The sequence below is a fragment of the Hydra vulgaris genome, chromosome 09 (assembly GCF_038396675.1).
Source record: "Hydra vulgaris chromosome 09, alternate assembly HydraT2T_AEP".
Classification (NCBI taxonomy): domain Eukaryota; kingdom Metazoa; phylum Cnidaria; class Hydrozoa; order Anthoathecata; family Hydridae; genus Hydra; species Hydra vulgaris.
In genome coordinates, this window is record NC_088928.1 from 25902501 (window position 1) to 25915488 (window position 12988).

Here is a 12988-nt window from a genome sequence, read left to right on the forward strand (position 1 = left end):
AAACCATATTTTTCAAAACACCTCTTGACATAATTGAGACTCACCACGTTCTCATTGATAAATATATTATCCACGTAGGCGGACGCTCCTTTCTTAATCAACTCGTTTTGATCAATGATGGCGTTCACAACTTTTCTGCTGGATATAAGTCTTGCGTAGATCCATAATTGATGGTTTGTTTCCAATTCTTCTCCATTCTCTCAATTTATCAATATACACATCTGGATCTCTTGTATACGCCTCGATGAAGTTGTTAGCTTCTCTCCAATCCAAAACAGGCCGGACTTTACTATCTTTGTTTCTTTGAATCACAGCCATTAAAGGAATTTGTCCTTTGGGCGGCTCCATTACGTTTTTGTTATACTCAAGTAACCATTTCTGCTTGATCCAATCCTGACATTCGTTTTCGTATTCCGTTTCAGCGTGTTTTGGTACCGCGTACTGGCAACTTTGTTAAACAGTTGGTTGGGTCTATCTCCGTCTCTCTATTTCCATTTGACTCTCCATTCCATACCATCAAAAACAGCTTCATAATCTTTCTTTTTAATTTTAATTTTGTCTACTTCATCTTTGTTTAAAACTGCCAGTTCGCAATAGCTGGATCCAAACTTCAATGTTCCTAATTAGGAAATGAAAACTCCTTCCAATAATTTAATTGAACTCATACCAAGCATCATATCAACTCTGAAAGGTCGGAAATCCACCAAAATAACTTTGTCGTATATTTTGATATCATCAACCTTGACATTCACAGTCGCGGATCCAATACATTGATTAATTTTACCTTCAAAAGTTACCTTCTATCGAGAGTTTAAACTTTTATTCTGATTTTTGGACAGAAAATTGTGATTCAGAATTGTCTTTGAGCATCCCATGTCCACCATAGCTGTTGCTACCATGCCACCAACTTTTAAACAAATAATACATACTGCGCTGATTACATTATTGTTCAGAAGCGAAGTTGCGCAGATTTCTTGCTCCTGCACTCGTTTCCCTGCATCTTCAGGTATCTTGAAGCCATATGTCCTTCGCCACCACATTTAAAACATCGAAAGATCTTCTTCTGAGATAAGTTCTTTGCAAATGAACAGCTCTTAGCAATGTGGTGTAACCCTTGGCACTTGTAACACACTGAAGGATTTTTTGAAACTTGATGTTGAGACACAGCGCAAATACTATTACTGTCATCTATACTCACGTGCTTCAAAGCAGCTTTTACTTTGGATAACATAATATCAATCGGGTCCTTTGTTACTCAAAATTGTGATGATAAAGACTCGGGCAATCCCACAAAAATTGCCAAACGTACTGTCTCTTTAGACAATTTTGAAAGATAAGCCAATCTTTTTAAATCAGCCACAAACAAATCAACTCTCTCTCCATCGTATAACTTCCGTTTTGTGAAAAGCACAAAACTTATGCACTGTAAACATCCATTGAGAACGCTGCTAGCAGCACTTGCTCGACTTATATTTCATCTTGCTTATCTTCAATGGTTAAGTGCCATTAACCGAATATGCAGTTTTTCTAAGAAGAGTCGGAAAAAGTAGCTTCAGTTTTTTGTTCTGCATTTCAGCTATTACTTTGGTTCTTTGCATTCACACCGCAGCACAGTGGGAGTGAGAGTGTGCCAAAATACCAAAAAATCAATATCAGCATTGCATGGTGAAAATTTGTCATAATGGTGAAGATATGTTCATTAGAGGAAATATCTAGTTAAAAAAACATTAAATAATTATTATATTAATTTTATGCGGTTATTTACACGTTAATTTGACATGTGTTCCAAAACGCTATTTTGCATTTTTTATTTACCAACTTTCTTACGCTACTATCGTTTTAAATTAACTTTATTGAATTTCATTTTAAACTATATTATTTTAATTAAGAATGTTTTTTTCGCTCAGGCTTTTAAAAATAAATTAACGTAAATGTAATCTTTAGTTTTTATGCAACGAAAACAGACAGTTTTCGATATTTTTTTTGCTACTAACCTTTACTATTAGGTAACCAATAAACTATCCTCCAATATCCTCCAAACATTTGATTATGTAAATCTCATGCTAAATGTATGTAAATAGCCATTCATCATAAATATTTTGCAACTTTTTGCAAAAAAAAAGTTATAACAAAAGATTGGTCTTCTGTTAATGGTCAGTTGATGAGAAATACTGAACATGTAAAAAAGATGTTTTGTACACAAAGAATACCTACAAAATCTTTACTGTTATAATATATAAGTTTTGTAAATATAAATCTAAAAAAGTTATTTTATGACAAATTAATGCATCGAAAAGTAATATTTTTAATGTTAACACTGATAAAATTTTTCTTGTCCATTAAAAATATTTCGTATTTTTCACCAAAATAATTAATTTTTTTAATATTTTTTTTTTACATTTTATAATTACATGTTTATTACTTTATTTATGCATTTTATATATAGCTATTCCAATAAAGAAAACTACGAAAATAATTTTGGCACAAAAAACTCGATTTTGTCTCACTGTGCGCAGCATCTGAAGTTCCATCATATGTTTCGAACTTAACGAATAACTTCATACTTGAACTCATTGCCCGTTTAGCTTGTTGTTTTCTCTCAAATATATAATATTAAGTCAAGATGTTTTCTTTTCTTTACTCAACACAGTGGGCCAGAATTCATTTTTAATGTACAAAATTAATAGCTAATTAAATATTAGGTCTTTATGAACTAAAGTTGGCATGAGTACTAATATGAGGTCTGCGCTTCTTATGAAAGTGATATTTTTACATTTGGTTGCTATGGATACCTAATTTTGCTTAGCAACAACTTATTTTTGGTAGTTGCTTTATGCGTGTTGTATACATTAAAACTAGCATTAATATAAGGTTTGCATTAATATGAGGTTTTTACGAGGGGATATTTATCAATTGGTTGCTATGGTTACCTAGTTTGGATACCTAATTTACATAGCAACAACCTATTTTGATAGTTGCAGATTTTTTATGAGTGCTATAATCACTTGATTTGTCACTTTTTAATTTAGTTGCTATGGATACCTATATTGCTTAACAACCAGATACTTTCCTTAGTTACACGCAGATAAATGTTTTTTTTAATAATTTTTTATCGGGTTTTCAACCGTCCTGTTAAATAACTATTAAATATTAAGTATATAGGTAAACAATTTTAAGTAAAGATTTAGGTCATTAATAATAAAAGCAAAAAATATTGCAATAAAACATTGACAATTCGAAACACATTAACAATTTATGAAACATACCTACATGTATAAAAGAAGAAATCATATTTTGGGTTAGTCGACAGTCGAAGCCAGAAGCAAATCATTAACTCTTTCTGGGAGTCGAGATTTTGAATTTTGAGAATTAGACCTCCTCCTGCTGCTGATTATTGGGTCTGATTAGCACAAAAATTGGCATAATACATCACAGTTAGATTTCAAACGACTGCATTTGCGTGTGCAATTTTCACAGAAACATTTGAAATCTTTGTTTCATGCTTCCTGTGCCTACTCAGAGAGTATGCCAAAAGGCAAGACCATTCTCTTCACAACCTTATTCTGTGTATTAATAACTTGTGAAAACTTTTTGGCATGTAATACCATTGGTAGCTCTGTACAAACAATAGAGCCACCTAAAAGAGGCAATCAATGATGTAATTACAAAAGCTAAGTTAGCCACAGCTTAGTATATATAATAAAATTAACAAATAAACTTACCTCAAGGTAATACTTTTAAAATGCATCTGCATTAATTGGCGGAGCTGATAACAATGTGGCAAAGATGAAATGCAACTTTTTCAGCAGAAGTACATCCAGCTTTAAAATTTCAACCACATTACTTTAAATTTGGCACATTTAAATAATGAAATAAAACTTTTATGTTATGGCAATTCTATTATTCATTTATTACAGGTTAAAATAACATTAGCATCCACAACTGTGGCTAAGTATTACCTTTTGAATGTTAAAATGTAATGAAATAGCAATCAATACTGTTGTTATGCAAAAATAATTTAAAAAATTAGGTATCCATAGCAACCAACTAAAATTATGACTCCCGTAAGAAGTGTGAATCTCATTTTAATACACGTATTTAATATAGTGTACATAGCACGAATAAAAAACTGATAATATACCCTTTAATGTGAAAATAAGTTGTTGCTATGTAAAATTTGGTACCGTAGGAACCAAATTGTACTCAATCTGTAGCTCGAATACGTCTGTCAACGTCCATAAAACCATGTGCGTTGGCTTCCTTACATGTTAAAGAACAGTTTATGATCATTGATTTGCTGTCCTAACCCACCCTAAAAAAGATGCATTTAATTTGGCACACTTAGGTAACAAAATTAAACTTTTGTGTTGTACCTATTCTAATATTAGTTTATTACACCTTAAAATGACATTAGCATCCATAACTGTGACTAAGTATTACCTTTTAAATGTTAAATTGTAATAAAGTAGCAATCAATACTGTTTTTATGCAAAAATAATTAAATAAAACTGGGTAACAAGGTAAACAAAATTAAAAAAAAATAGTTAACTTTTAACCAAATTGTTATAAAACTGTTCCGGAACGATGATTAGGAATTAGTTAATAACAAATATAATAACATAACTCCAGGACTGTTATTAGATATATATAAATAGAACATTGTATATGATTTTTAGACAGATTGGATCATGTCAAAAATTTGACTTTTGTCCATGGCCGTTCCACTGTGCTCAATGAGAACTTGTCTCTAACAAAATTATAATCACAATTTATACAAAAGCATAGCTCAAATATTACCATTACAACCCACATAAAACATTACAATTTCACCTTAACCATATGAACACATCAGCAATTACATACAAAACCGTACAAACATATTAATAACAGTTATCAAATATAAACGCACTTAAATTACAAACCACTTGACGTCACGGAACACTGTAACATTTAACTTAATATAATTACAAAAAACCTCAAAAAGGTATTAAAAAGAAAATAATATAAAAGAGTTAATCTACATGGATATAACTGTAACCAACACTGAAACGTATGCTATGCTTCCAAATCTGAAAGTTGTCACAGCTAATATACAAACAAAATCAACATTAAACGTTAATCATAAAATAGTTATGGGTATTTTTAAAGATTTTGTATCTCGTCCCATCAAAATTTGTTCTAAAAAATATCTTAATGATGAAATCCAGTTTTTAGTAAACATATTTGCAGAAAATGGACACTATAGATCGAAACACGAAACAATAGCCGAGAACTATATTCAGAAAAGAAATAAATTTTTAAATATAAATGATAATAAAACAGAAACAAGTGTATATATATCTAAACGTCCATAGTTTCCAAGAGTAGGTCCAAAATTTAAAAAAGAACTTAAACCTTACAACGTGAGAACAACTTTTACAACACCGCCTACGTTAAAAAATATCTTTGCAACAACAAGTCAAAGCAAAATCCTAATAGAAATCTTGGTGTTTAAAAACTCACATGTTTTGTGGCGGTATACACATTGGAGAAACAAAAAAGAAAGTTCATACAAGATGCATTGAATATAACAAAAACAACTTAAAAAGTACGTGGGATGCATCTGGGGCAACCGAACATGGTTGAGAATGTGATGATATGTTTGATTGGTCACATCCCAAAACCCTAGCAATTAAATCAGAGTATAATGAATGTAAAGTAAAAGAATCACACGAAATTAACTACGCTTCATTATACCAGGAACTATACTTCACAATCATAACAATGGTGCTAAATATCTACTAACAGTTGAAATTAAATAACATTAAATTTAACAGTAACAATTAAATAACATTTGTTAATTATATATCTATCTATCTATATATATCTATATCTATATCTATATATATATATATATATATATATATATATATATATATATATATATATATATATATATATATATATATATATATATATATATATATATATATATATATATATGTATAATTTGATATAATAATTACCAAGATTAATGTTGTTTACATCCATTGCATGTGATTCTGGTTTTGTACGGATACATTAAAAAACACAAAAATTCGTGCTAACGTATTCACTTTAGATTACTAATCTTTTAATTATTAAGTCAATGAGAATAATCAACGATATAATGAACTTAATAATCAGCAATATAAATGAACTTAAATACAAACTATTTGAATTTAAAGAATACTTATTTGTAAAGACGATATTTAAACTACATGAATACATGAATAAAGTGAGCTAAAGATATTTTTTATAATTATGTTAAAAAAGCAATATTTACAATCAATAAATATTAGTTATATTAAGGATATTTAGTTATAGTTTTTTTAAAATAAATTTATTTAAAGGTTTTTACTTTTAAAAAGAAATTCACTACAAATAGTTTACTAGAAAAATTACTAGAAAAATAATTTACTAAAAATTTACTAGAAAAGAATTTTACTACAAATAGCGTGCTTATTTAATTTACTTATTTACTTTAATTTGCTTATTTAATTGTATTATACTTACAAAATGTTTACACAAGTAAATATACTTCAAACGAAGAATAAATTAAATGTCAAGTAATACAATTAATTTAAAAACAGCATTTTTATTTGAAATAAATTATGATACTTAACCGTTTCAATACAAATATTGAGATACATTAACGATATTCATAACAATAAAGTCATTGATTCGACCACAAGAAACTAACTAGCGACAATTGGTAACAATAAAGATAGCAATTTGATCACAAAGATAGCAAAAATCCGCATTCTATCTTTATGTATTACTTATTCATATTTATACCATTTATACTATACTATTATTACATATTATTCTTATATATACTATATATACTTTCTATAGCCGCAACTGACTTCGAAAACCAATTTTACACATCACGCGTTATTGTAAATCAACAACAGATTTCTTTTTATACTAACCAAACTTTTTTTTTTCTAATTTTATTATTTAGGTAAAACAATAACAAAAGCGCTAACTAAAAACTAAACTAAGAAACTAAAAAGAACTAAAAAGAGGTGGTGTTTATACACACCACAGCCTTTTAGCAAGCGATATCTGCAAAACTACGACACGTAGCTACCAACATATTGTTTTAAAAACTGCTAAATAAAAACTCACGATATGTATATTTACATCGCTGTAGCGATAGGTGGCTATAACCACATAGTAGCTATAAAATTGACGTTATGTCCTAGCTAACTAAAAGCTAGGGTATGTAGCTATCAATATATCATAACAACATCGCTAGCTAAAAAGCTAAGATATGTGGCCATCAGCTAGCTTTAAATTTGTCGTTATGTTGTAGTTAGATACATATCTACAATCTGTAGCTATCGATATGTTGTGATAATATTGCTTGTTACAAAGCTGCTATATGTAGCCATCAACTATCTACAGATTTGTCGGTATTTTGAAGCTAGCTACAATGCTATGATACGTTGCTAACATAGTATTTAAGTTTTCATTTTTTCGACATAAATACATGATTCAAAAATTTGTCAAAAATGCTTTCAAACATGAAAATATGTGCCTCGATTACCAATATAATTAAATATTTCTGAAATAATTACTCAAAATTTACCAGTCATTTTTAGTAACCAGACTAGTCTATGGATAGACTTACAACACAGACATAGACAATTCTGTATGTTGTAATTGACACAACAATGTTTAATTTTTTGTCCTTGTTGTGTCTATCAAATTTTTGATGGTGTCCTAAGATTGCTCAGTTAAAAATTAATTTTCACTTCATAAGTCTACAAAGCATAATTTTTTGTCTATTTGGTGTCTATGATTTTGTCTAAATTTACTTGATTTCATAAAACCAGAAATCTTTCATTACCGTATTATTTGAAGATTGTTATGTAGTAAATTTATAATATTAAAAAAATATTGAAATGACATCAAAACTCCAAATGACGATCATTGCCCATGATTAATTATTGTTTAAAACTTGCGTACATATTCATCAATAAAATGAAAGTAAAAAACATTTTTCTTTTTCACTATTGTTTTATTCACAAACCTAAATAAATTTCAACACCTATTGGAATCTTCTTCTTACTAATCCACATTTTATAAAGGACAACTCCTTGATCACATATTTTTAAAATAATTTTATTGAAGGTGATAAAGATTTTAGTGACTAAGGAAAATTTTTTAAATGATAAACTTACCTTCAACTTTTTTGAAGTAATCCCAAACTGGAGAGGGCATTTTAAAAATAAATTTTCACGCACATTCACTGAGAATTGAAAAACAACTGAACTGAGTAATTAATGAACTTCAATTGAGCACAAAATAGTCCATTTTGAGGTTTTTAAATAGACATTAACTTTTTAATCAACAGCACACGCTGGACAAAAAATTAAAAAATGAACTTCTGTTAGAAAAATTGTATTTTTAATTTTGTGCTCGATTTCAGTTTTTGAAACGATGCTGCAGTGAAAATTTAATTACTCGTTATAAGTCCAAATTATATATTAAATAGATCTTCTATACCTCATTAAAAAATCGAGATTGTTCATTTAGTGTCCGTTTTTAAAATGATTGTCTAGAAAGACAAACATTTTTTATAGACAATTCATTTTTGATAGTTGTAATTAAAATTGTTGCAATTAGTGCTTTGTCGAAGTCTATTTTTGTCCTTTTATAATAAGTCCATTAGAGATTGTCTGGTTGCTAGTCATTTTAGCTTGAAATTGGAAACTCATATGAAACATAATAACAAAATTCATATAAGAGAAAAAGAATGAAAACAAAACGATATTTTAAAAATGAGTAAACAATTTTAACCTTTACAAAATTACAAAATCTATTTTTTCAAAGTTTGCGAAATGGTAATTTCAAAAATAACTATGCAAAAGAGTTAAAATTTTCACAGTTTGTTTTACATAGTAATAAAATTTATTTGAGAAAAAACTCCAATTAAAGTCCAAAACTTAAAAGATGGTTTTTTCATTTTATTCGTTTTCGCATTTTTGCTTATCACTTAAATTATTCGAAACCTCAAAGACAGATATGATGTGCTATCTAGTTTTTTAGTTAATTTACTCCATTCAGATTCCAAGTTAATAATTTCCTAAGTTAGCAAATAGCGACAATTAAATTTATTTATTAATCCTTAAAACGGTTGGTGTTTAAGAAACTTCTTAAGCTGGGACAAAGTTATAGAAAAAGTTGGTAAAAAATTCTGTCGTTCAAACTTATTAGGTTTTTTATCTCGTAAATATTTTAAAAAGCAGAGTTGTATGGATTTAAATAAAACAACATCTTGATTTGCAAATACCTCTTATGTAATTTAATATATGGTTACACATCTCAGCTAAAGATATAACTTTTAGAATAAACTTTATGGTACAATAAATTTTGGCAAGAAGTTTAACACTTTTTCAATGATGTTTTTAAACCACAACTTAACTGATCAGTTAAGTTGGTTCAGCTGAACCACGAGGCTGTTAAATTATCTTTTTACCGCCAATGGAGATCATTGATTATATTGAAACAAGCAGCTTTACAAATAAGGTAACAGCACATGGGATTGGATTTAGTCAGACTAGTAAGAAAAACTTTGTGAATAACAAAAGCCCTAGAAGTATTCTTATCTTTTTCAATCTTAAGAAGATTTTGTCTACACTAGCAAAAATTACAAAAGGTAAATATTTTTAATTAGGACAATAGTTCTAAAGCTTTCCGTTTTTTTCCAAGTAATGAGCCTCCTTAAGCTGGTGCCAAGTAATTAGCCTCATTAAGGTGATTCCTATAAAAAAAACCAAATCTCTCGTGAAAACTATTAAGTTATACTTTCTTCTTCTGAAGTTAAAAAGGCCCTAAAAGAAAATCTTTTATCAAAAAACAAACAAACAAAAAAATGTTATAACAATATTTAAATAATTTTCATGAAATTATGGTGTAATCCTAATTACTTAAAAACAACAAAATAATCTTTAAAATTTGGCCCAAATACATCTTGTGAATAGGTTAAAAACATATACTAAAATCATTAAAATGTATGCTACCGATATTTAATAAACGACCTTTTTGTAGTAATAATTTTTTTTAGGTCACAAATGAGGGGTTTCTTTGAGTCTTGGTAAATGACATAAAGAGAAATGACAAAAATTTTTAAAACTAAAGAATCCAGCATTTAAGATTCTAAACAGCAACGAATTCTACACAAGAAACAGTTATTGAAAAATTCTTAAATTTTTTCTATATACTCTATTTTTCTATAGAAACTAACTTAAGTTAGTGCGATAGGGTCTTGTTAGGATTTGTGATTTTTAATATTATTACGTAAAGTTTTCTTTTAACAACTATTTTTTTTCTAGATTTTTTACTTTTAAATTGATTATTATTTTTAAAATTTTTATTTCAATTTATTTGAGTCCCTAGTGACCTATTTTTTGGATAATATTTAAAACATAATACGCTACCCTGATTTAACATAAATAGCTAGACAAAGGATAAGGGAATAAAAAATTGCATTTAGTTCGTATGAGACAAGTATCAAAAGATTAACAATTTTTTCAGAGCTTTAATATTATCTCGATTCGATAAGTTTTTTAAGTGGTAGACAAACTAGAGTAACAAGTTTAATTATTTAAGTTAAAAAAATGATTTTTACCTAAATACGAAAACTTTAAAAGTTATTCAGAAATTGCCTAAACGCAGAACAATAAGAAAATTTATTTTACATTATATAAAAAAACAAAAATAGATTAAAAAATCAACGAGTTCACAACTCTTGAAACAGAGATTTAAACAAATTTACAATAAAATCTATGTTGCCATCATAATTCAAGAAGATTTTGGTTATTGATATCTCGTTACATAGCTAAAATAAAATCTCCGTACTATACACGACAAAATTATAACCTCCAGTAATTTTTATGGCGATTAAACCAAATAATAAAAAAAATAATTAGTTTTAAATGAAAGTTTCGTCAACTTTAGCAACGAAACATAAGATAAAAAGATAGGTAAAATATTTTTTAAAGTCTTTTTTTTGTTTTGTTTTTGAAAAACTTTTTTTGTGATATGCACTACACGCGCAGTCAATTAAAAAACTCAAACATGTAAATTCTATATACAGAATTAAAACAACCCAATATAAAAAGTTCTCCTTTTTTAATCGAAAGCAAAGTCAAAAGAAATATAACATTAGAAAACATAAAACTAAAAGAGATATAGAAGGTTAAAATTAAAGACAATTTAAAACTGTTTTCACGTCGTTGAATTTACATTATCTGACGAAGAACCCATTTGAACTAAAACTTTATCAAGCCATTTAAGTGGCCCGTTCAACCGTATCTCAATCCAGCAAGGTGTACTTGTAATAGATTGTCTACGATATTCAGCGCCCCATCCTTTGACAAAACTCAAACGAACCATGCACATAGATTTCATTTGATAGACGGCATTAAATCCACGAGGAACACACTGAGAAAGTAATTCAGCGAATTCTTGATTGTTAAAAATTTTGAGATTGCACGAAGGAGGTATTTTGCATACAGTGGCAGGATGCCATCCATATCTTCTATTACAATTAGAACTCTGCACAAATATGCTACTGTTACTTAAGCATTCTGCGAATACTTCGCCGCCGAAATAATATAAGCGCACACCTTTGCCAATGTGTCGGCGCGAAAGTTCTATTTGCTCAGTTCGGTTTATATTCGATAAAAGTCCTAAACAGAACCGATCTTGAGAAGACGGATCAGTATAGCCATCTACTGTTAAAACAGGTTTAGTGGAGTGAAACGTGTCACCAACGCGCGTTCTAAGTTCGTTATAAGCAATTGCACACCATGCCTCCGGTTCTTCATATAAAACAGGATCGTAGACTAAAAAAAAAAAAGGCTCCCATATTTAAATTAAAAAAATAAACTATTAGATTTATTTTTATTAAAATAGTCATTAAAAATTCAGTTTTTTTTTTTTGTAAAAACCCTATTTTTATTAGTAGTATTTTCCCAAATACTGCATTTAGTTTACATTTATAATTAAACATTTTTTTATTTGATATTATTTAATTCGATAACTAATTTAAATTTTTAAAACCTATTTTTTTTTTTTTTAATTTACCTCCTCAAGGCCGTGAAGACCACTGCAGACGAGGAGGCTACTTAATTGTGGTTATAACCCTCTCTCAACTATATATTTTCGAAACACGAACCTTGACGAACAAGGCCGCTGCGCGGAGAAACAAGTTGAGCGCGGTACTACCAGGGACATGGTGGGGATCGAACTCGAAGCCTCTCGCTTATGAAGCGAGCGCTCTACCACTACATCACTACCGCATAATGATTACAAGTTTATCAAATATTTATTTAATTTTTACATTTAATTAGATACCTAAATTTAATTTTACATTTAGTTAGATACTTAAATTTAATTTTTCAAAATCTGATTTTAATTCAATTAAATATTTTTTATGTATAAATATTTGTTTAAATTTCATTGGTCTGTTGTTTATATTTAATTAGGTACCAATAAAAGTAAAATAAAGCAATTATTAGAGTTGGGCGTTGCTGCCAAATATTCAAAAGCATTACCGCTACCTTAAATATTTTAAAACTAGCAGCGCTAGTCCTCACCACAGTTCGCTACTTTTTTTTTTTTTTTTTAAATCTAACAATTAACTTTTTTAAATCTAAAGGTCTTCACCTGAAAATTAAAAATAAACATTCATCAGAATAATCCATAAAGTATTTACGCAGATATAGGGGGAGGAAGTCACTTAAAAAAGTACGAATGCATACAAGGGAGAGGGTAGGGGGAGAGGAGGTTAAAGACAGAGAGTACGTACGCGGTTTGCCTTTATCTCGTTCTCTATTTCTCCCAAATTTCTTTTCTTTTAACAAGAGTATCAAATTTAACGAGTATTAAAAATCAATATTGTGTTATGAACATAGATATGTCGAATTATCTAAAAGTTTTCTTGCTTTTGATG

General features: G+C 28.7%; 2 protein-coding genes across 5 annotated transcripts in view; both read right to left on the reverse strand.

Moving 5' to 3' along the window:
* The window catches only part of LOC105843634 (uncharacterized), a 10571-nt gene extending 4456 nt beyond the window's left edge, over positions 1-6115 (reverse strand). Inside the window, exons 1-3 of one of the 4 annotated variants that reach the window (XR_010640755.1) lie at positions 6006-6106; positions 3723-4312; positions 3271-3637 (exon numbers count right to left, since the gene is read on the reverse strand). Coding sequence is in view for 2 of the 4 variants with exons in the window: in XM_065805158.1 (XP_065661230.1) it covers positions 1995-2043 (49 nt within the window). In the remaining 2 variants the exon portion in view is untranslated. Of the gene's footprint in view, positions 1-1994; positions 2169-3270; positions 3638-3722; positions 4313-6005 lie in introns of those variants that run through there. The other 3 variants (XR_010640756.1, XM_065805158.1, XM_065805159.1) reach the window with 3 other exon arrangements.
* Positions 6116-10756: 4641 nt separating this feature from the next.
* Positions 10757-12988, reverse strand: part of LOC100205127 (mothers against decapentaplegic homolog 3) — a 35570-nt gene continuing 33338 nt past the window's right edge. The window contains exon 8 of the mRNA XM_065805160.1: positions 10757-11879. Within this exon, the coding sequence (XP_065661232.1) occupies positions 11260-11879 (620 nt within the window). The 3' untranslated portion in view covers positions 10757-11259. The remainder of the gene's footprint in view (positions 11880-12988) is intronic.